This window comes from Morus notabilis, unplaced genomic scaffold (genome assembly GCF_000414095.1).
Source record: "Morus notabilis unplaced genomic scaffold, ASM41409v2 Scaffold938, whole genome shotgun sequence".
NCBI lineage: Eukaryota > Viridiplantae > Streptophyta > Magnoliopsida > Rosales > Moraceae > Morus > Morus notabilis.
Window position 1 is genome coordinate 176,638 of NW_010358420.1, and position 23,037 is coordinate 199,674.

The 23,037-nt window shown below is 36.1% G+C and overlaps 3 protein-coding genes and 1 pseudogene across 7 annotated transcripts in view; 2 read left to right on the forward strand and 2 right to left on the reverse strand.

Moving 5' to 3' along the window:
• The window catches only part of LOC21390705 (galacturonokinase), a 6,568-nt gene extending 5,512 nt beyond the window's left edge, over positions 1-1,056 (forward strand). For both annotated transcript variants that reach the window (XM_010092468.2, XM_024161935.1), the window contains 2 exons: positions 133-222; positions 607-1,056. In XM_010092468.2, coding sequence (XP_010090770.1) covers positions 133-222; positions 607-854 — 338 coding nt within the window. In that variant the 3' untranslated portion in view covers positions 855-1,056. The remainder of the gene's footprint in view (positions 1-132; positions 223-606) is intronic.
• A 5,737-nt stretch (positions 1,057-6,793) lies between these two features.
• On the reverse strand, positions 6,794-9,265 carry LOC21390707 (annotated as a pseudogene).
• A 1,817-nt stretch (positions 9,266-11,082) lies between these two features.
• On the reverse strand, positions 11,083-17,127 carry LOC21390708 (28S ribosomal protein S33, mitochondrial). 4 transcript variants are annotated; one of them, XM_010092471.2, is made up of 3 exons: positions 16,903-17,127; positions 12,270-12,513; positions 11,083-11,371 (listed from the first exon to the last, which is right to left on the reverse strand). In XM_010092471.2, the coding sequence occupies exons 2-3, from the start codon at positions 12,485-12,487 to the stop codon at positions 11,281-11,283; spliced, it is 309 nt and encodes a 102-aa protein (XP_010090773.1). In that variant the 5' UTR covers positions 12,488-12,513; positions 16,903-17,127; the 3' UTR covers positions 11,083-11,280. The 4 variants fall into 4 exon arrangements, with proteins under 4 accessions (XP_010090773.1, XP_024017704.1, XP_024017706.1 ...); XM_024161936.1 differs by having other exon boundaries at positions 12,270-12,554; XM_024161938.1 differs by lacking the exon at positions 16,903-17,127 and adding an exon at positions 12,918-13,031.
• On the forward strand, positions 16,949-22,936 carry LOC21390710 (protoheme IX farnesyltransferase, mitochondrial). The gene is made up of 9 exons (XM_010092473.2): positions 16,949-17,053; positions 17,333-17,496; positions 18,205-18,600; positions 20,043-20,172; positions 20,298-20,435; positions 20,562-20,695; positions 21,013-21,138; positions 21,636-21,739; positions 22,313-22,936. The coding sequence occupies exons 1-9, from the start codon at positions 16,949-16,951 to the stop codon at positions 22,669-22,671; spliced, it is 1,656 nt and encodes a 551-aa protein (XP_010090775.2). The 3' UTR covers positions 22,672-22,936.
• The last annotated feature ends 101 nt before the right edge of the window (positions 22,937-23,037 follow it).

The following is a 23,037-nucleotide window of genomic DNA, read 5'->3' on the forward strand; positions in this document are numbered from 1 at the left end:
CCCTCTCTGGTTGAATACATAATAAATTTTGCTTTGATTTTTTATGACTAGGTACAATATTTTTTAATACAATGTTGTGCACCCTTTAACTCGTCTTCATGCTTTTCTCACTTGAAATGATGATTGTTTCAGGACTTGAATTTTGGGCTTCTGGCAACTTAGAAGATTTGGGAAGGCTTATTACAGCCTCTGGCCTAAGTTCTATTAAGAACTATGAGTGTGGTACATACATTCACACACACACACACACACGCACAGCTTTTTTCCATTTCATCATATCTGCTTTCTATTACCTCAAACCATTATCGTCCCATGTGTGGAATTTAAACTGCCTTCATTTGAATAAATTTGCAAATGAGTGCTTTTCTCGTTATTCATAGTATCTCTCTTCCATAGACCTCTTTTTGTGCAACTGAATTTGGTTTTGACAAAACAGGATAAACTAGAGATAGAACTGATTAAAAGTCTCCTCAAAACTCTGATAAACTTATTTCATTGTGTCTTCCTGTTCCATTATCATTGTGTATTCCATCAAATAATGGATCTTATTATGAATCAAGATTATGGTACTTGATTGACTATCCCTAATGGTGCAACTCTCTTTAGGTTCGGAGCCGCTAATTCAACTGTACGAAATTCTTTTAAGGGCTCCAGGAGTATTCGGAGCACGGTTCAGTGGTGCCGGCTTTAGAGGCTGCTGTCTTGCGCTCGTGGACTCTAATCATGCGGATGAGGCCGCATCGTTTGTCAGAAGAGAGTATCGAAAGCTTCAACCCGAGTTGGCAAGTCAGTTGAACCAAGACTCAGCAGTTTTGATATGTGAAGCTGGTGACTGTGCTCGTGTAATCTCATGATCTCAGCTGTCAATAAACAGCTTGTTAAATTTGGCTTTCTCAACCAATCACAATACCTTGTAATAATATTTTTTTGTACTCCATTCTTTTTTGTTGATTCGAAAAGTGTCAATCCAATGAAACTTTGTTTTGAAAGGGAAAGCGTGGATGTACAAATAATGAGTTTAATATGCCCCGTACAATAACATAAGAGAATATCAATCTTTACCTCCCCTTCGATTCACTATCAAAGGAAATGGAAGCCAAACTTAAATATCCTTAAAATTCACGTGTTATAGCTCCATGATTATTTAATAATGTAAAAAGTATATTTAGTAATTATATTGATCAGAACTTTAGTAAACACTAGAAGTTAATTGGATCGTCTCCTGTTATTCTTATTATTTTTCTTTCATTTTCAATCCCGTTGCCTTTTCCATCACATATCTTTATAGTTTGGTTAACGCGTAATATAATTTTACTATATAATTTCCATCTTACAAATAGCTTAAAAAGAATTCTTTTGTATTTTACTTAAATGCTAATTTTCACCCTATTTAAGAAAGTTGAATACATTTTTTTGTACATTGCAAGTCCTATTAAAGACCTTTTCTCTAAAATGTGAATTGGCTAGCACTTCCAATAATATGCAGTTCAAATTTTTTCTTAAATTATGATTTAGAATTATTCTCGATTTATGTGTGTTTTTTGTGTGAGAAAATACTGTAGCGAACCATGAACTATAATTCAAATCATGACACGAATATATTAATTAAACGCACGTGATTCCTACTGGGGGAGGTTCAAGACTTGCGCTATCTTCCAAGCCATCTTTGTCCTTGTAAGTCCACTCTTGCCTCCCAACCAACTAATCATCATGATACATCTTAATTATTTGTGTTAATAATATTGATTCTTGTACCACGATCCAGCATATCTCGTGCTAGATAACCCAAATTTGATCGAAAATTTGACGTTGTTAAGCATCAATTTTAATAAAACATGAGTTTTATCTATATACTGCTAAAAATAGTGTTTAGTATTATTTGTGTTATATATATATATATATAAAGAGTTTTAGGAGGATTTGGAAAAATTATGGCATAACCTTTTTCATTGATTTAACTGAATATATATAGAATTACAAGATATCCTATTTTAGGTAATTTACAATTCAAATAATTTCAAATATTGAAAAAGAGAAATCTGACTAAATGAGAAACTACCTAAATAATTACAATAAAATTCAAATCTAAACCAGAGATATTTACATATTTAAAACTTAAAACATAATAATTATCTATTTTTCTCCTATAATATCCATATGAATAACTACTAGATCAAACAATATAAAGGAGGGTAGAGTGAGACTTAAATTTAAGAAGGAATGATTATAATATATATTACACATAATAAGAGTCAATAATTTAATACTAATATTCAGTATCTACACTGGCATTTATTAGATGGAGAATGCTACATATGTAATCTCACTCCTGATCAAAATTTACACCTCTTAAATTGAATTTTTCTCTATGGACCCTTATTTTTCTTAAAAAAGAATTGAAAAAAGGCACTTTAGTCTATTGAAAATTGACACGTGTGCATAGAATAATTAAAACCCACAATGACAAATAGAACTTTTTTTTGAAGATACTCACGTATTAGAGTTTTTAATTTAAGTTAAAATGTAATTTTATGTGAGTTTTTTATTATAACAAAAAAAATTAAATGTGACTTTTTATAAAAATTTTTCACTGTAATAAAATTAAAATTAAAAACTCGAATTAATAAAATGATGATGCCTCAATATATTAGAGCTGTAGACACGTGTCCTATGTTGGGTTGTACAATTACCAATCATAGAAAATACTTATGAGGGATTTTTGTTTCAAAATGCAGGGTTTGGCATCATTATACATATTATTACTCAAGTCTAGAGGGTGATGAAGAATCTCCATGTGGTCATCATTCATCCTTTGCGAACGCATTGTTCTATATGTCTCCATATACGATGATTGCCCTAAGAAACGGAGGGTACCAGCCCAACATAGCCACATTCAAAAACTATAGTTTGAACAATGCAGAACCATTGAAATAAATAAAGCCTAAGTTATTGCATAAAAAAAATTTTATATTTATATCTCTCTCTTTCTTCTCCTCTTTTAGTATTAAAATTAGGATATACACAAACACCAGTAATGGTCTTCACTAATTAAGCTTTAATTATTCATTTTTTCTCAATAGATTTTTGGATAGGGCTGCAGTAATCACAGAAGAAGAGCTGAACCAAACGGGGAAGAATCCTTGGCGTCTATGCACAGTGACGCAAGTTGAAGAAGTGAAATGAATTAGTAAGAAACGACGTAATCCATTTGTCGAACCCAATTGAAACAATTAAAATATTTTCAAGACTTTTTGTAGCTTATGATTCCTTAGTTATTTGTGTTATTTGTAGCTATACTAAAAATTGGGAGGGTTTTACTGATCCTCGTAGTGGACATTTACAACTGGAAATGAAGTCAAAAGTGCCTATCCATCCAACGCACATGACAAATGTACTAAGATTTGACGTGCATTAAATGTATGCAGAGTAGGTGGTGAGGCCAGTGGAGAAAGCCAGGTAGACTAGTTGAAATCTCGGTGATCAGAGACTACTGTTCCAGAGTATGGTGGAGATATCACGGGATTTGATTAGATGATTGATAACTGGCAGAAACGACATGATGTATATAAGCAGGAAGAATGGGCTGGGGGTGGTTCTGTCTTGTGAACACCCATTTTCCCCAGAACTTGCGTTTTTTCTACCCAGAATAGTGAAAAACTCAATGGACGTAGCTCTATATTAGAGTGAACCACTATAAATCTTATGTGTCGATTTTGTTTCTTTTCTTCTTATTCGCGTTTAGAGTTCATTAATCCATGCACAAACCACAAAAACTTGTTATTAATCTGTTGACTAGTTTTTACTGTCAACAATTGGTGATTCCACTAGAGATCGAACCCAGAATCTTTGGTTTGTGTATGTGTTAAGAATCCAAGACTACTAAGAGATAACCAACGATCATGCCTCCGAGAAGAGCAAGGAGTGGCGCCGCGAATCAAGGCAGTCAAACGGAGGAGAACACCACGTATCCGGCCAATCCGGCCAACGGTGGGAGCAGAGGATATCAACCTAACCAGGGGAATCAACCCCCGGTGAGGAATGAAACTTCGACCCTGAGCATGCTGCAGCTTGACCCAATACAAATGCAGGCCCAGTTGAATGCTCTAATCGACTTAGTTCAAGGGTTGGTGACCACCATCGAGCGAATGGACGGGAGAAGCTCTATGCCTCCTCTGGAGGACGCCCTAAGACCACCAAGCGCTACCGTGGCCGGGAACCAGAATGCTGGTGACCAGCACAGTACTTCAGAAGGGATCGGAGAAAGTTAAAATTCTAAGGGAAATAACTTGAGGCTTTGACTGTCCAAGTCTCTCCGCAGCTGACAAAGGGCCGCCAGGTGACAAGCCCAAGAGAAAGGAGCAGCTAGGGACCTGGAGAAGTTCCCTAAGGTGCCACCTCGAAACCAGGGTAAAAATACCTGAGGGATTCGGAGTCGGTGGAAAAAAAACAAATAAAATAGATTGCGTAAAAAGACTTAACGGTCATTTGCATACAGCTGCCCTGCACGCAAATATATTCCAGCTAGTTTTCAGAAAAAAAAAAAAAATTCCAGCTAGCTACGTTTATTGTATTACTATTATTATTTTTAAACAACAGTACTATAGATTCTCAGGACCGTTTGATAAATATATTTAAATCCATAATATGATTTTGTTACATTATTTTTCTTTTATAAAGAATTTAAATTCAAAAGTTTTCCAATCAATAATTCTCTCACAGAGTTCTTAGAAATGAATTATAATCACTGATATGAATACATGAACTAAACATGCCCTCAAGTCACACACTAATAAAAGATGGATTCTAAAGCATGATTTAATTTTTAGAACCCGTTTATTTCACACATTTGAGCTCATGATTCTAATTCTGCTATAATATTTTTCTCTCATAAAAAATTTGAATAAAAAAAGATCCCGCCAATGAGTTATCTCACAAAACTTAAGTTTAGAATTAAAATCACCGACTCAAATGCGTGAATTAGATGGGCTGTTATTGATTGTGGTACATAGATAAAATTGTAAAAACTAACCCTTAAACACATCATTCTGGAGTTCTACCCTTTTGTTGTGATAAGCTACCCTTTTGATAATAATTTTTCAAATTATAGATAATAATTTGTCAAATTTTAGACAATAATCAGTTAAATTACGCCCGCTATCGGCGACTGAAAACTCACCGCCGGCGACATCTGTCAAGTTATCGATAATAATATGTCAAATTACTTACTCCGCAGATTAATAGGCTAATTCTCTCTCTCTCTCTCTATTTTTTTTAGTGTTTTATTTTATTGTTACTTTTATAAGTTGAACTTTAAATTCTCATATACGCACGGTAGGCTAAAATCAAAGGACATCACAAACAAAAGCTACAACAATAAAATCACATTTGGGAAGACCTAAAAATAAAAAACTCATTTAACAAAATTACCCTCACAGCACTCAATTTTTTCCAATATTCCGTTTGATCAAAATTAATACGCCACTATTCGTTTGAGCTACTAAAACTACTTAAAACGCCCCTAAATGGTTAAAAAAAAAATACTGACACTAAAATATAGATGAAAATGACAATTACCTTTGAAATACATTATATGACCAAAATACTCTTGGAAGTTAACTTTTTGAGATGTAAAATTTGCAGTATCTTTTTTTCCCCTTCTGGACTTCAAGTCTTCTCTTTGCTTTCATAGTCGGCAATTAAAATTATTTTTAGGGGTAACATTCAACTGCAAGCACTCATATACATCCACTAGAGTATAGGAAAAAGATAACAAAAATAAGAGGAAATTACAAGTTTTCATTCTCTTACAAATTTTTATAGACATATATATATATATATATCACATAAAACAAGTTTACAAATTTTCAATCCGACAACCAAATGTAATTAGAGAATTGAACATATCCAACATATTGATAGTAACAAATTCCAGAAATAATTTTGCAAGTACATAAGGTAAACATTTAATTTAGAGGATGAATTCAAACCCCTTGGTTTTGGTTCAAACAATGTTTTACCTCATAAAAATTTAAATTTAAAAAGTTTTATTACAATATTTTATTTCACAAATTTAAATTCTGATTCAAACTATTTGATTTGAACACACCTTCTAAATGGGTCCTTTACCTTTCAATGTTATAGAGTTCCCTGTTCTTTTCTTTTGAAAAACTGCGATACAGAATTATATTAACGCTCAGTTTGCCCTTAAATGCAACCAGCTACATGCATAAATTAATGAGCTCTAGTACATAAAAGTTTACAAGTATATTTTCAGCACAATATATATATATATTTAAGGGGAGAGAGAGAGAGAGAGAGAGAGAAAGCCCTGCTCTTCATGGTTAATGAGAGAAAGCCCTGCTCTTCATGGTTAATGAGAGTCAAATATCTTGTAAAGTTGTGCTAAATATATATATATATATATATAGGGAAAGTGCAACATGTCCACTTTTCAAGGACATAAAATTGATGTTTGCTTCATGAAAACTTCATCAGCTTCTAAATTTCTACCGAGCTTTGTTGTTTTACAACGGTGCTAATTTGCATTTGAACATAAGAAACGTCTTAACACCAAGACCAAAATGCTGCAGCTCAGATGGCTGGGGCTTTGCAAATAACGCCTGAAAGAAAGGCACTGCGCTGCACATTTTGCATACAGCAACTGATTTTCCCCAACAATAAGAAGCCAAAATCAGGCCATTGAACTTTTATCTGTTCAAAATTAGATCTCTCCAAAAGGGGTACTTAAGATTGTTCTTGATGTTCTGTGTTTATGACAACACCGCATTTATTCTCAATCACTCGTCACGAGAATTTTATTGTTAGGCATATATCCTACCCCTTCCATATGCAGCATCAAACTGTCCAAAACCGAGAAAATTGTATTGGAATCGCTGTGAATTCGGTCTCTTGCAACAAAGGTATGAACATCGTTATTTACTTCAATCCAACTCTGGCCTGTTTCTTTCACCACTCCATTGAAGTCCATTCTTTGCCTCAATTTCTTGGCATCTACCCACATGCCTTTGGATGCAAAAACATGTGAAAGTAAAATATATGATCCACTATCTGTTGGATCACTGGAAATCGCCATCTCAGCAGCGTACTTACCTAGTTCTACGTTACCTGCGACTCTACACGCACTAAGCAAACTCCTCCATACCACTCCCGCTGGCTTTGTAGGCATTTTCTCAATGAATTCCTTAGCTTCAAATAGCTTCTCTGCGCGACCCAATAGAGAAACTATGCAAGCATAATGATCAGTCCCCGGTTCGATCCCAAACCATGGCATTGAGTCAAAATGATGAAGCCCATCTTCAACAAGACCTGCGTGGCTACATGCTGATAGCACACCCACAAAGGTGATATAGTTAGGCTTTATTCCTTTTTCTTTCATTCTTTCAAACATTTAAAGAGCTTTTTCTGCTTCTCCATGTTGTGCATATGTTGACAGCATTGAATTCCAACAGACAACCTCTCTCCGACAAGCGGAAGTAAACATCATACAAGCCTCTTCAATGCTTCCGCACTTCGCATAATATCCACAAGACAACTTGTGATGAAAGGGTCATGATCAGCCCCGCCTTAATGAGCTGGTTATGGAACTGTTGGCCATGTCAAAGACTTGCTAAAATTACTCGACGCTGTAAGTAGCACTGCAAAAGTAAAGTCATCGGGCTTTTGTCCTGATAATTGTAAATCTGAGTAAAGTTTTAGAGCCTCTTCACTTTCTAACTGTTTGACGTATCCGAAGAACATTGCATTCCAAACTACAATATCTTTCTCATTCATCGAGTCGAAGACAAGTCTAGCATCCTTAATGCATGAACACTTGGAATAAACATCTACCAGAGCGCTCGAAGCAAATATGTCCAATGAGAATCCTAATTTGGTAATGAGAACATGAATTTGCTTGCTCAATTCCAGGGTAAGCAAAGCAGCCGATACACCAAGAAGGCTAACGAAAGTCAAGAGACTTGGTTGGAGCAATCGAACCCTCATATGTTGGAAAAGATCTACTGCTTCATACAACTTCTCCTGTCTAGAATATCCTTCAATCATTGCATTGTAAGAAATCACACTGTGACCGGTCATATTATCAAAAACTCTTCTTGCATCAGACAGGGAATTGCATTTTGCATACATATCAATCAAGCCATTCTTCACAAAATCGTCATATTCAAGACTGACCTTGATAGAGTAAGTGTAGATTTGTCTTCCTAGTTTTAGCGCCTCAAGAGAGCCGCAAGTAAGAACGCTCGTGCAGGCGAATCCATCTGGCTTCCAGCTTAATCTCGTCATTTCAAGAAATAGCTTCATGGCCTCCCAATCATATGAAGTTTTCATGTACCCGGCTATCATCGTGGTCCATGTGACAATGTTTTTCACCGCTACATGATCAAATAGTCTCTTTCCCGCTTGCACTTTGCCGGACTTTACATAGAGATCGATAAGCACATTAAGAATCAAAACATCCATTTCAACTCCCTTCATCAACACATAAGCATGAATTTGCTTTCCAACGTCAATGAACCCAAGCATTGCACATGCACTTAAAACACTTGCTATAACATATTTGTCAGGAATAGTGTCGGTTTCTTCCATTTGAAAAAACAACTGCAAAGAAACTTCGCTTTTCCCAGCTTTGACATACCCCGTTATAATCGTAGTCCAAGTAACAGAAGATCTCACAACCAAATCATCAAACACTCATCTTGCTTCTTCTACATCGCCACATTCCACGTGAAAGTCAATCAAAGAGGTACCCACATAGACTTCCTGATCAAAAACCGTCTTAACAACAAAACCATACACTTAGCAGCCTCAATCGACCCCGCCCAACTGCGTGCAGGCTCGGAGAACGCTTGTCAAGACTTGCTCACTCGTTCTCCAATCAGAACTTCTCCAAAACTTCGAGAAGACCAGCAATGCTTGTTTATTACAACCATGATGTGCATACATGGAAACCATAGTGGATCAAGTAATGGAATTTCTTGCAGGCATTTTATTGAACAGCTCCTGTGCGTCGAGAAGACGGCTAGATCGTGAGAAAGAACGCAAGAGAAAGTTGGCCAGAAAAGCATCGTGTTGAAGACCCAACACTATAATGCGTGCACATGAATTCTGTTATGAAAGGAAGTGGGTTTGTCTGAGGGGTTTTGTTGTAAGAGGTTGGCCAATGCGTGCATATATAACATTAGTGGATTGAAGGACGTTGGTTTTCTTCTGATTGAAGAAGAGAGGAAGCAAAGGTGGAGAAGTTGAAGAAAGCATGTTTGGTTGTAATCTTGAAACTGTGTTTTAGGCAAAATTTACGCATGAGTAAGGTTGGTTTGATTCTGTTTTTCGAAATAAGTGCAAAACGCACTAATGTTATATATTCGTCTCATGTACCGCTTTCCACGTATGCATTTTGTTTTTTGTTTTTTTATCTAAAAAATTTAAAGTCACCTCATTCCCTTCTTTACCTTAAAACTTAAAGTCTCGGTTCTAACTAACGAAATGAAAATAATTTTACTCAATTCTACTTTAATTTAGTATTTATTTATTTTTTCACTATATACCCAATGCGGCACAACTTATGTTGCATTTGAGTAATAATTCGTGTTATGATTAGGATTATGATTCGTGACTCGTTATAATATTTTCTCTCACAAAAAATATACGTAAATTAAAAATAATTATGAACTCATGAACCAAACGTTAATTTATTGACTGCACCTCGTCACGTAAATTGAGAATAATTATGAACTCATGAACCAAACGTTAATTTATTGACTGCACCTCGTCCTAAAATGAGACCGCGAAGTTTTGAATTTGCGCCACTATTTTGTTATAACAATAACAACAAGCAAGTGCGTTCATTAAAAACCCAGTGTATTGTCTGGCCAACTGAGACTCTCTCACGACGGAAAAGTGTTGCACTTCACGTGCTTTTTTACCTGAACAACATGAATTGAAAGAATAGAAAACTACGTTAAAAAAAAAACTCTCAGAGTACTTTTGAGGTTGTTTTTTGAGTTCTAAATGCATAACATTATATCAAATTATGTAACCAGAGTGATTATCAATATGGCAATCATTATATCTTAATTTGGCGTTATATTTAACTCGTGTGAGTTTCACTTGACAACTAATAAAATATAAAATGACAACATATTTGAACTCGTGGTATGAAAGAGACGCGTACTAGTAATTATTGTTGGCATTTTCTTTTTACAAATAAATACAAAATAAATCGAGCTTAGTTAAGAATAATTGGTAGATAGAATACTTGATAGATCAAACGCCGTCTTACCTCTAAGCTAACATTGGAATGACAACACCCCAAGGCAAGTAGTTCTATTCATTATTAGCGGTTTAAAGTATTCATTATTGAGGAGTTTCTTCAGTAAGATAAGAAAAATTGAATTAATATTCTACTTCTTAATATTAAATCTGTCTGAAATCCGTCTATTTTACACATTTTTTTAATCTAATGTGAATTTTACCATATTTATTAGTAACAAATTAATCATACTAATAGACCGGCCTACCGAAAAAAATTCCTAACTATTAATAGCTTTTGATCTAGTAGCATTCTAACAAACACTTGTGCTCAGAACCTTAAGAAATTCAATCTAATTTGCATTTGCGGAATCAAGGCCTGCGACTCAAGAAAAACACTATACAAATTGGACAAGAGTTTTAATTTTACAGTGCGTTTGAAGTAAGAATCCGTACCATAATTCGAATAATGATTCGTAACTCGCTATAGTATTTTCTCTCACAAAAAATATACATAAACCGAGAATGATTTTGAATCCATGAACTAAACATCCCCTTAGTATTTTACAACTTCAGTTACACATACACAGGCATACAATGTCCACGCGCGATCACATATATTTGCTGATACAAGTTCAAAGCCCAACAATATTCAATTTAGATTAAGACTAGAATTGTGAATGGGAAATGAGTAGAGCTCTCGTGTTCTGACCAAGATAAATATCGTGAATTTGTTTTCTCTTAAGTCAAAACTTGCATTCTGGAAATAAACTCGAGAGACAAGTTCCAACACCCAGCAAACTCGAGAGAGCCAAATTTGATTTACCTCACCACACCGGTATATTATTGCTCATGCAAATTACAAATTGCACCACATTTCACTTGAGCGAGAAGAAAATCAACATGCCATGAGATCAAGAAAGCAGCACTGAAATTCTTAACTTTTGGCTATTAGTACTCTGTCTATTCAAAATACCTAAGAAATGTTTTCAACTGAATTTCAATATATCATCTCTATTTATTACGTTTTGCAGCACGCTTGCCCTGACCTTTCTTGGGCGGTCCCTTTCCTCGACGCTTCAACATTTCAAGCTTTGATAAGCGCCTGGCAAACACAACATTTTTGTATAACATCAGAATTGACAGAAGCTAGTTACAGTTCTTAACTCTACAAAGCAATAAAGCCTGCCAAAGAGTACACTCTCGCCAACATGAGACCGAGAGAAAAAACACAAGTTGTTTTATCATAAACGAGAAAAATACGAGTTGTTTTAACATAAACGAGAGGAATGTACCTCAAAATATTTAAACATGGGCTAATAGAAGTTTACCAGAAAAAAAAAAAGGAGAAATAAAAACTCTAGCTAGGTTGCTAAAATAAATACAAAAGGGCTCGAAACAAAATCTGTCCATAATGCTCAGAAAATGTAATGAACTTCCAGAATCTGGATGTTATGCCAAGTTCCCCAGCAAGTTTTATCAGATAAATCCATTCTCTTAAAGCCTTAGTATCCCCATTCTCTATGACTAAAAAGAAAATGTAACTGCACCCATTTTGCGATGCAGATACAATAACAACTACAAAGGGAAAAAAAAGGACCATTTTACTCCTATGGATGTAAAACGCATTATGCATAGCATAGCCGTGTATAATAGTAGAACCTGCTTGAAAGCTTTGTAAACCTCAAAACAATCACCCTATTAGCAACTAAACGTGTTTTCAACATTTCTGAACTTAATGTGTGAAAACGAGGAAGACCTAGATCAAGAAGTACAAATGGTGCAATCAGCATGTGAGTTCCTCCGGCTGATGAGAAGCGTAAATAAACAAATCCCATTTCACTAATTCACGCTGTAGCAATGCAACAAAGATAGAAAATGAGAGACCTAAGTAATATTGGAATCACTTGTAACTTTGAACAGAACCCCGTAAAGTGAACATGAGATAGACAAAAAAAACATAGATGGAGTCTCAGAGAGAGAGAGAGAGAGAGAGAGATTACTCTTGTTCTTTCCGAGCCAAGATATGAGGATGTTCACTCATGTAGTTATCTGGATACCATTGAGCAACTTTCTCACCAATGAGCCTCTTGCGCAAAATCTTGTGGGAAGTTCTTTGGCCGGTCGGGTTTAGAACATGACCAAATATATTTGCTCTTGCCTCTGTTACCCCTTTTGAAATCGCAACAGCCAAAATGCTCTTTAAACCATTGCTAGCCATCCTCTCATTACCCAATACCCACCTCTCTAATTCCACCAAAAGAAAAAGTATTTAATGGTATAAAATCCTGCAAAAATAAATTTCACAACTTACAAGGTGTTTTTTCTTTTTTCTTTTTAATTTGAAATTAGTTTAAAAGCAATCGAGCAAATTGCAATCACAAACGAATGACTATAAAATGAACAGTTGGCTAGTACAAACTGACATAGCAAATGAGAAACAGAGAAAAAGTGCAAGAAGATATCGAACAAAAAAAGAGAGAAAAAACTAGCAGAGCAGCTCAAAAAAACAATAAACACCCAGATTAAACCTGAAAGAAAAAAGAAAAAAGAAAGAAAAGAAACACACGAACATGAAGGAATCAAGTACTAAAGCTGACCAAATACTAAAAAGCGTTGATTAGATTTCGCGAGGAAAAAACGTTAAATACCTTCACCACACCAACTGAGGCGGAGCGACGGCGCGCTCTGGCGGCAGAGGTTCGACCGTTCGCTTCGGGAGTCGGGACAGAGAGAAACTGAGAGTGAGAGAGTTAGAGAGAGAAAGAAAGCGATCCAACAGTGGAGAGTGGCAGATAGAAATTAGGGACTGAAGTTTCTTTTTCTCACATATAGTCCTCAGATTTAGCGTTAATCTCATTTTCTGATTTAAATTTTAAATTAAGATTTAATTTTATATTAGATTGAATAATATTTTAAAAGTCAAAATTAAAGTAAGATTAAGTGTAAATCATATGGACCATTCGTAAAATTATTGGGGGGCGCGTGTGTTAGGGCAGAACAAGAGAAGCATATAGAACGGACTAATATCCAGTTTATTTTATCAATTTGAATTTAAAATTTAAGTTTTATTATAATAAAAAACTTTTAAAAACTGCCACATCTAACTTTTTTATTATATTAAAAAATTTTCATATAAAGTCATGTCTCAATTCGAAACGAGCCCAAAATTATGTTTGTGCCCTTGTTCCAACACAAAAATTTCACAGGAAGCCAAACAAAGTCCAATGCCGGAGATGATGAATTCTTGAGGAGTTTTCGCCCTTTTTTCATTAGTCGAGTCGCGACGAGAATGTGAGGGAACTCGCGGAGCTTCCTTCTAAATCTCCTGATTTCAAAGAAATCCTACTATCCTTTTTCTGTTTCCTCTGCGGAAAACGACGTCGTTCGTTCCACTTTCCTCTCTCGCTCCTCATCCTCATCATCATCATCCTCGCCTTCCATTCAAGAATCTCTCAAGCTAATGCTTCAGAGATCCTATGGAGTTCGATCAGTATCAGCGGCATCCGTCGATTTTCCGTCAATGGCGGCTTCAAAAGCTAGGGAAGCTGCAAACTTGGCTCGCCACTATGGCCGCTACTATTGGGAGCTCTATTTTTCAGAATTCCGATTTCTTGGATTTGATACTTCTCCGAATGATTTTTTATTTATTTTTAGGATTCAAAATTCTTGTCAAAAGAATGAAATTCAGATTTATTCAGAAAAATTTGGCGCGAACTTTGTTGAATTAGGTCTATTTGTTACATTTTGTGATGAGTGCTGATAATTTGATATAGCGTCTGTTAGCCAGATGATACGCTACAGTTTTTGATGAGTGCATGTTGTTATTGCTACAACAAATTAACAATAGTGAACATATCCGAAGCGAAGCCATGCAGGAGTTGAAAGCATAACTTCAGTTCGTCATGTCATATAGGCCCGAGTCGGGCATCCAATTGCTTCGATTTGAATTATCCGGAGGATGCCCTAATATATATTATATAAAAAAAAGGGACAGTTGAACCTATTTCTCAATTCAATAGAAGCCCAAACCGTTGTTTTCAAGGACTTTGAGACACTGAGTCTAACCTACTGATTTGTAGTTATAATATTGGTTACTGGTTAGGGATTATTAATGAATTACCACTGACCTCATCAAGTTCAATATTGGTTCTCATCATTTGAGCATTGTGTACTCTAATTCTAACTGGAGGTATTTTGTATTGAAATTTGTTTCGCATTTTTCTGCAAGCTCTAGAAATGTGGCTTCTCTTTGAATTCTGAGGTTTATTCCCTTGCCTGGATGCTCCAGTCATGCAACACCCAACAATAAATGCATCAAGGAAAACAACTCCACCTTCTCTTTCTCAAAATGGGGGTTCTGGACTCTGATGTGACCATTGGTAATCGCCTTCTTCGTACGTGAGGTGTGGCAACATGAGCAATGCATGTGCTCTATTCGAGGAAATGCCTCAAAGAAACTGTTTCTCTTGTAAATTGACAGTAAACCTATTCACAAATCTTATGGAAAAAAGAGTAGAAGCATTTAATCAGTCACTCCGTCACAACTATGACCTATGGTCGGTGCTTAATTTTGTACCGTGGAAGTTATATTGTACATCTCTTCAACAGTTTCTTAATGGGACCTGTGGAATTATTATTATTATTATTTTTTTTTTTTTTTCTCATTTAAACATCCTTTCGAAATTATAACCTACAATTTTCTTCTGTTGATTGAGAGGAATAAATGGATTCTTGAAGACAGCAGAGATGTTTGAGAAAGGATTGACTTTCCGTAGCATTATCAATATCTCAAACTAAGGAATTCGCTAATATTTTCTTCATTGATTTGTTGAGGGTATGGAAATTGATTTTGTAAGGTTTAATTAGTTTTTGGAGAGTGGGATTGGCTCTAAGATTTTGTTTTGTTTGTTTTGCCTTTATGAGGATTCCTTGTCCTCTTCATGCCGACAAAAGAGTGTCAACCTCCATTCTTGCTAGTGTTGCAATAGAATGGTAAAAACGAAACAGAATGGTAAAAAATGGCAAAAGATCAAACAGTTGAAGCTGCAAATAATTAACATAGTCAAACATTCAAACACATAGCCTGAGAAAATCAAATACCGGCAATCAAAAACAACCAAACTCAAAAAATCGATTTTGGCCTCCCAGATGAGACCTTTTTTAGATGATTTATATGAAGCAAAGATATATCAATCCAACAAATTAACTACCTTGGTAGGAAGTTAAAGTAATCATCAAAGCCCTTCATTATATATATATATATATATATACACACCATATAGTGTGTGCTTGTATTGAGAAAATAAACCCGAGCTTTGTCAACTTCCTATTAACCTGAGCTTTGTCAACTTCATATTAACCTGAGCTTTGCACTAAATCACAAGTATTCAACTTTCTATCAAAAACAACCAGGCAAACACCTTAACCCTATATGGCGCACAAGATTTCCAGATTGATTTAAAAGGTTCAAAACGAGGATTATTTGGATTTTTTTATCAAGGATTGAAACCCCGCGCCCCCCCCCCCCGGGAAGGATTTGGAGAAAGATTCCCCAAAACCTGCAACGAATTTAAGAGCTGATCATATTCTCTTTCATTGAGATTTCGACGAAGACCAAAGTTCCAATTTACAACAGAATTATCACCTACAGACAAAAACCTCTTTTATTTTCACCTCCCTGTCATTTTTAAGACTAAAAAGCCATGGAAAAGTGATTACAAAAGGCTGATCACTACACCATTTGTCTTCCCAAAATCTCACAATGCTTCCATCTCCCACCTTCCATTTCACCCTATAAAGATAATTAAATCCGTGCCTTATGTTACTAAACTAAACAAGTATATTTTTCATAACAGAAAACAAGTAAGATGCTATAATTAGTTAATAGTTATTATTTTTGGTTTTATATAGTTTGTTTTTACATATCATATTTGATGCTTTCTTCTCTCAAGGATATATTTTCCTTTCTTTTTTTTTTTGTTTTTTTTTTGTTTTCAAGAATTAAGGATTATTGATGTATTCAGGTCATGTTCTTCTCTCTTTCGTTTTTTTTCTTTTTTATTTCTTAATGTCTTAACATATATACTCATGGTAAATTTGCCTCCAAATTAACAGCAGTTGAGAAGGAATTGAGGGAAGTTCGCAAAAGCCTAAACATAAATGAGGAATATGTGAGTGCATTAAGAACCAAATCCTACGCCGACTTCTTCAACAAAGCTCAATTACTAGTAAACCAGGAGCAAACTCAAACCCAGATGAGAAAACAATCAGATAATTAATGATCTTCTTTAACGAGCTTCAAGGATGCATCCCTGTTCTTCCACCATCTCATTTTTATCTAGATTTGTCTAGCAAATTTACTTTAAAAAATCGATTTTGGCCTCCCAAAATCTCTACCAAAGTAAGCCCAAATCGACCAAATCGACATTCAGAAATCCAGTGACCAATTCCACATTTAGAGGATAAACAAAGGGTTTACGGTTTACAGAGCAGAGAAAAAAAATTTTGTGCAAAATCTGAAAACCCAAATCGACATTCAAAACCACCAACACCAAATCGACATTCAAAACCCAAATTTCATCAAGCCATACACCAAATCGACATTTAAAAAAAAAAGCTCAATCGAGTACTTACAGATGCAGAGATTGTGAGCTCCAACTAGATCCGGTCTCAGCCAGCGATGAAATTTGGAAACCCTAACACGAGCAAAACCACCAACACCGAGAGAACAGAGATTTTGGGGACTCCGCCGCCGACAATCGCAGGAGATAAACGGAGAGAGGGAGTCCGATAGAGAGAAGAAAGATAAACGGAGGGAGAGAGCTTTGGCTGAGAGAGCGAAGGCTGCGGCTGAGAGAGGCTGAGAGAGGCTTAGAGAGGCTGAGGCGAGGCTGAGGCTGAGAGTTTCAGGAGCGGCTGAGCTGAGAGCACGAAGAGAGTTTCAGAATGATAGGTTTTAATTATGTGCGGTAATTTCGCTATTTAGAAGCTTGCAAGGGCAAAACCGTAAAACAAGCGGAAGAGTGAAGAAAGAAGAGTCGTGAGAGGAGAGAGAAAGTGAAAGAGAGATCAGCCGCTGAAACTGATAAGGAGCCCCCGGAAACAGCCGCCGAAGCCGAAAACGGCGTTGTGTCAACAAACGCTTCCTTCCCTCAGACGAGCCCTCTCCCTCTACGATCAGATCAACCTCATCGACAACGGCCCCGACGACCAGCTTCGCTTTCATCGGTTTTCGTTTTTCCTAATCCCTTCTTCGCATTTGTTTTCTTCTGTTTCAAACCGTTAATTGGAGCTGTTGAATTTGTGAAAATGGTTGATTTCTCTTCTGCCTTGATGATCGAAGTCTGAAAACCTGTGAATTTTACTAAATTTTGATCCTTTTTTACCTTGCGACTAAAAGTTTGTACAATTTCGCCCGAAAATTTGACGGAATATGATGGAAAATTAGGGAAATGTGATGAAAACCACGAACTGGGACAATTTCTGGTTATGGAGTATGGATGTTACAAATTGAAGTTAGGTCTGGAATAAGTAAAATTAAATTGATTTTTTATTCTACTTCAATTCAATTTGAAAAAGAAAAAAAAAAAAAAAAAGAAAGAAAACTATTCCAATTTTTGTATGTTACAGTTTCGTCTCAGTGTTTTTTATCACCTGGAAACGTACTTACAAATTAATACCGGAAAGGTTACTGGAAATTGTGAAGTTTTTATGTCTTTTTTATGTATTTCAGTTATGAGGATAGAAACAAGTACATATATGTATGCATGTGTGTGTGTATACATATATATGCACTCTTATGCATTTGCATTTGTTCTTTGGTGAGATTTTTCTCTGGTGGGGAGGACTGCTTTGTTATGTTTGATTGAATTCTTGATTCTTTTGTTCATTGATTTGTTGACAAGCAAGTTGAAAATGTATATTGTTGCGTGTTAGGGAGCGAATAGCCAGAACGGGAGAAGGATATAGAACGTACAAAATTACGTTTGTGTCCCTCTTCCAACGCAAAAATTTCACGGGAATGTGGGGGAACTCGCGGAGCTTCCCTCTGAAGCTCCTGATTTCACAGAAATCCTACTATCCTTTTACCATTTCCTCGGTGGAAAACGGCGTTGTTTGTTCCACTTTCCTCTCTCGCTTCTCATCATCATCGTCCTCGCCTTCCATTCAAGAATCTCTCAAGCTAGGGCCTCAGACATCCAATGGAGTTCGATTAGTTTCAGCGGTGTCCGTCGACTTTCCGGCCATGGCGGCTTCAAAAGTTAGGGAAGCTGCGGACTTGGCTCGCCACTATGGCCGCTGCTACTGGGAGCTCTCCAAAGCTCGCCTCAGGTACAGTCTCGTAAAATACTTTAATTTTTGGAATTTTGATTTCTTGGATTTGATATTTCTTCGAATGATTTTTTATTTTTAGGCTTCAAAATTATTGTCAAAAGAATGAAATTCAGATTTATTCAGAAAAATATGGCGTGAACTTTGTTGAATTAGGTCTATTTGTTACATTTTGTAATGAGTGTTGACAATTTGATATAGTGTCTGTTAGCTAGATGATACACTAGGGTTTTTGATGAGTGCGTGTTGTTATTGCCACAACAAATTAACAATTGTGAATATAGGCGAAAGTGCACGAGTTGAATGCATAACTTCAGTTCCTCATGTCATGTAGGCCCGAGTTGGACATCCAATTGTTTCGATTTGAATTATTTGGAGGATGCCTTAATATATATTATATAAAAAAGATGGACAATCAAACCTATTCCTAGATTCAATAGAAGCCCAAACTGTTGTTTTCAAGGACTTTGAGACACTGAATCTAACCTACTGATTTTTAGTTATAATATTGGTTACTGGTTAGGGATTATTAATGAATTGCCACTGACCTCATCAAGTTCAATATTGGTTCTCATCATTTGAGCATTGTGTACTCTAATTCTAACTGGAGGTATTTTATATTGAAATTTGGTTTGTATTTTTCTGCAAGCTCTAGAAATGTGGGTTCTCTTTGAATTCCGACATTTATTCTCTTGCCCGCATGCTCCAATCGTGCAACACCCAACAATAAATGCATCAAGGAAAACAACTCCACCTTCTCTTTCTCAAAAAGGGGCTTCTGGACTTTGATGTTACCATTGGTAATCGCCTTGTTCAGATGTACGTGAGGTGTGGCAGCATGAGCAATGCATGTGCTCTATTTGAGTAAATGCCTCAAAGAAACTGTTTCTCTTGTAAATTGACAGTGAACCTATTCACAAATCTTATGGAAAAAAGAGTAGAAGCATTTAGTCAGTCACTCCGTCACAACTATGACCTATGGTCGGTGCTTAATTTTGTACTGTGGAAGTTATACTGTACATCTCTTCAACAGTTTTTTATTGGGACCTGTGGATTTTTTTTTCTTCATTTAAACATCCTTTTGAAATTATAACCTACCATTTTCTTCTGTTGGTTGAGAGGAATAAATGGATTCTTGAAGACAACGGGGATGTTTGAGAAAGGATTGACTTTGGGTAGCATTATCAATATCTCAAACTAAGGAATTCGCTAATATTTTCTTCGCTGATTTTTTGAGGGTATGGAAATTGATTTCGTAAGGTTTAATTAGTTTTTGGAGGGTTAGATAGTCTCTGAGATTTTGTTTTGTTTGTTTTGCCTTTATGAGGATTCCTTGTGCTCTTCATGCCTACCCATGTTTTCTCCCCTGAAATTAATGTAGTTCTTTGTTTCTTAAAAAAAAAAAAAACAAAAGGATAACCTACCATTTTCGTTATGTCCAGCTTGCTAGTTGTTGCAACTTCTGGAACTGGGTTTGTTCTTGGGAGCGGCAGTGCTGTTGATTTATCTGGACTTTGTTGGACATGTGTTGGTACCATGATGGTTGCAGCTTCTGCTAATTCTTTAAATCAGGTTTGTTCTTGAGTTGGTTTATTTCCATGATTGCGTGATTTCTAATTGTTTACTCTACTCTTGCTGTGCGAGACAGTAAGGCTCACTTGAAACCCTTGTTGAATGAACTCTTGTTGTATGTTAAGGTGTTTGAGAAGGATAATGATGCTAGAATGAAGAGAACTAAACAGAGGCCACTACCTTCAGGGCGCATAACAAGATCTCATGCAGCTACTTGGGCATCTTCCATGGGTTTAGCTGGCACTGCATTATTGGCAAGCAAGGTGGCCAGATATATTCACCCTCCCTCACATTTGTACATGATATTTGACAGTATATGAATCACAGAAATTTTTGGGAAACAGTAGACAAGAACTAATGTTGGAGCTATTATGACAAGGTTTGTGCAGGCTAATGCATTGGCGGCTGGTCTTGGCGCTTCTAATTTGATTCTGTACGCATTCATATATACCCCCTTAAAACAAATTCACCCTGTGAATACGTGGGTTGGGGCTGTTGTTGGTGCTATTCCACCACTTCTAGGGTAAGTTTTAACTGTTCTTCTGACTTAAATTTTTTTATTTTCCTATTCAAATTGCAAGAGTTGCTTTAGGATCTGAGTGGTGACAATTTTCCCTTGTTTTCAAACGTCTGTGATCCAAGTATCCTTGATTTGAAACTGAGCACCATATTTTCATGAAAGTTGGACTCGTTTTATTTTTGAACATAACATGGGTGCATCTTATCAAAGATCTCTTGTGAGATACTGTCTGACTGTTCCTTAATACGTGTGATTTAAGGTTTTGGCTAGAATCAACCAAGTTTGCATTCTGGCTCATGATCTTCTGTTTTGGTTTTCAGATGGGCTGCAGCATCAGGCCAGGTTTCGCTTCATGCAATCATTCTCCCAGCTGCTCTCTACTTTTGGCAAATACCCCATTTTATGGCCCTTGCATACTTGTGCCGCAACGATTATGCTGCAGGAGGGTATGGAATATGAATTGTTTCTAAATGAGACTTCAATGTTTGGAAGCAGTTGGTGACTCCATAATTTGTTACCAGTTTCTGATGAGGCTGTAAATTTCTTTTGGCATTAGTTGAACAGAGCTATCTGTTGCTTCGAGAAAATTTTTTAATTGTGGAAGTTTTATTTCCTTGCATCCGAATACATGATGTGTCTACTACTGTACATGACAAAAGATATAGGACAAATGAGGCATGAACTAGACGCACACTGAGTTTTCTTGAGGAGATGATTGCGAACATTATTTAATGCAAACATCTTAAATAATTCGGAAATATTTCTAACTTTTAGTAGATAAGTAGATTGGAATATGGAAGTTGGGTGGTCAAGTTAAATCTCTAGATAGGTAATCTTCGGTCTAGGCTGGACCCTTGCACATTTGAGGGACAGTGCAAATGTCTTTTTTATGAAGTTTCATGTTCTTTGATGTGAGGCATAATTTTTTCCTTCTTTTGTCCAGGTTTAAGATGTTCTCTCTTGCTGATGCTTCTGGCCAAAGAACTGCCTCTGTTGCTTTGAGGAACTGCTTCTATCTGATCCCTTTGGGGTTCTTAGCCTATGATTGTAAGCCACAAGATTTCCAAATAGAAATTATTATAATCATTTGGTTTTTTTTTTTTTTGTTTTTTTTGTTTTTTAATATTGTTCCTTGATGCATTTTTGTTTTAAATATTGAGCCTCCATCTCTTGGTATTTGCGTTATGTTGCTTGATTAATTTTCTTTATCAACCCATTTTCACCCTTTTGATAGTAAGAGGCTGAAAAAAAAGCAAGACAAACATCCATGCCACATACTTTATAGGAGGCGTATTAGAGAGAGAAATGACCAATTGTTGTCGTGGATGCTAGAATCTTAATCCAAAATGTCTCTGTTTTAGACGTGGATGCTAAGTATCTTAATCTTAAATGCACCTCTTTTATCCTTTTTTCTTCCCAATTCTGTTGGATAATACACAAGGCTTATTACTAGTGCCATAATATTAATTGAATTATCTTTGTGACGGTTACAATTGTTTGAACTACTGTTGTTTTGGGGCATTAATGTTAATGTCATTATGATGTAGTTGTAAGTACTGTTTTCTTGGGGCATTAATCTTAATGTCATTATGATGTAAACATATTGGAATTCGACTACAGGGGGCATGACTTCTAAGTGGTTTTGTTTTGAATCCACACTCCTCACCCTGGCCATAAGCGCTACAGCATTTTCGTTTTATCGAGACCGTACTACGCATAAAGCAAGGAGGATGTTTTATGCCAGTCTTTTGTATCTTCCTGTTTTTATGTCGGGAATTCTGTTCCACCGTGTTTCCGACGATCAACATTGCACTGAAGATGAAAAGTTAGATAATATGGTGCAACTTGCAACCTCTCCACAAGAGAGTGAGGATGTCAACCGAAAGAAGAACAAGGGCACACAAGTGCGGCCACCCGTTGCATATGCCTCTGTTGCACCATTTCCTTTTCTTCCTGCTCCTTCATATGCTGCTTCTTGACAAGTTAGTATCGTATGAGTTTTGTATCACTGGACGTAATAAAAGGTCAAAAAGTTGCCCTGTAAAGAAATATTTATTTCTTTCAAGTTTTCTTTGTAGACCAGTAAATTTTGCATTCTGATCAATTTATTTATGTTTGGCTTCTGAGGATTGTAAGCCCGCAAGCTGCAATTGAGAAATGTATTTTTTACTTTAAGAACAACATTTGAACATTCATTTTTTGCCAATGAAATTGTTGGAGTATCCTTGAACATAATAAATTCTATGAGCATTATGTTTGTAATGAAAGAGATGGAACAGGACAAAAGATGGTGGAACTGGAACCTTGGAAATGTAATCGTATTTCCATGTGAGAAGTGTGTTAGA

Bases quoted from the DNA above. Each gene is read 5' to 3' on its own strand.
- LOC21390708 (XM_010092471.2), bottom strand. From the start codon at position 12,487: ATGGCTAGCAATGGTTTAAAGAGCATTTTGGCTGTTGCGATTTCAAAA. The intron at 11,372-12,269 runs GTAATCTCTCTC...TGTGTTTGCCAG, and splicing joins TTGGCTCGGAAAGAACAAGA to GCGCTTATCAAAGCTTGAAA.
- LOC21390710 (XM_010092473.2), top strand. From the start codon at position 16,949: ATGAAATTTGGAAACCCTAACACGAGCAAAACCACCAACACCGAGAGA. The intron at 20,436-20,561 runs GTGGCCAGATAT...AGGTTTGTGCAG, and splicing joins CTGCATTATTGGCAAGCAAG to GCTAATGCATTGGCGGCTGG. The intron at 20,696-21,012 runs GTAAGTTTTAAC...TTTGGTTTTCAG, and splicing joins GCTATTCCACCACTTCTAGG to ATGGGCTGCAGCATCAGGCC.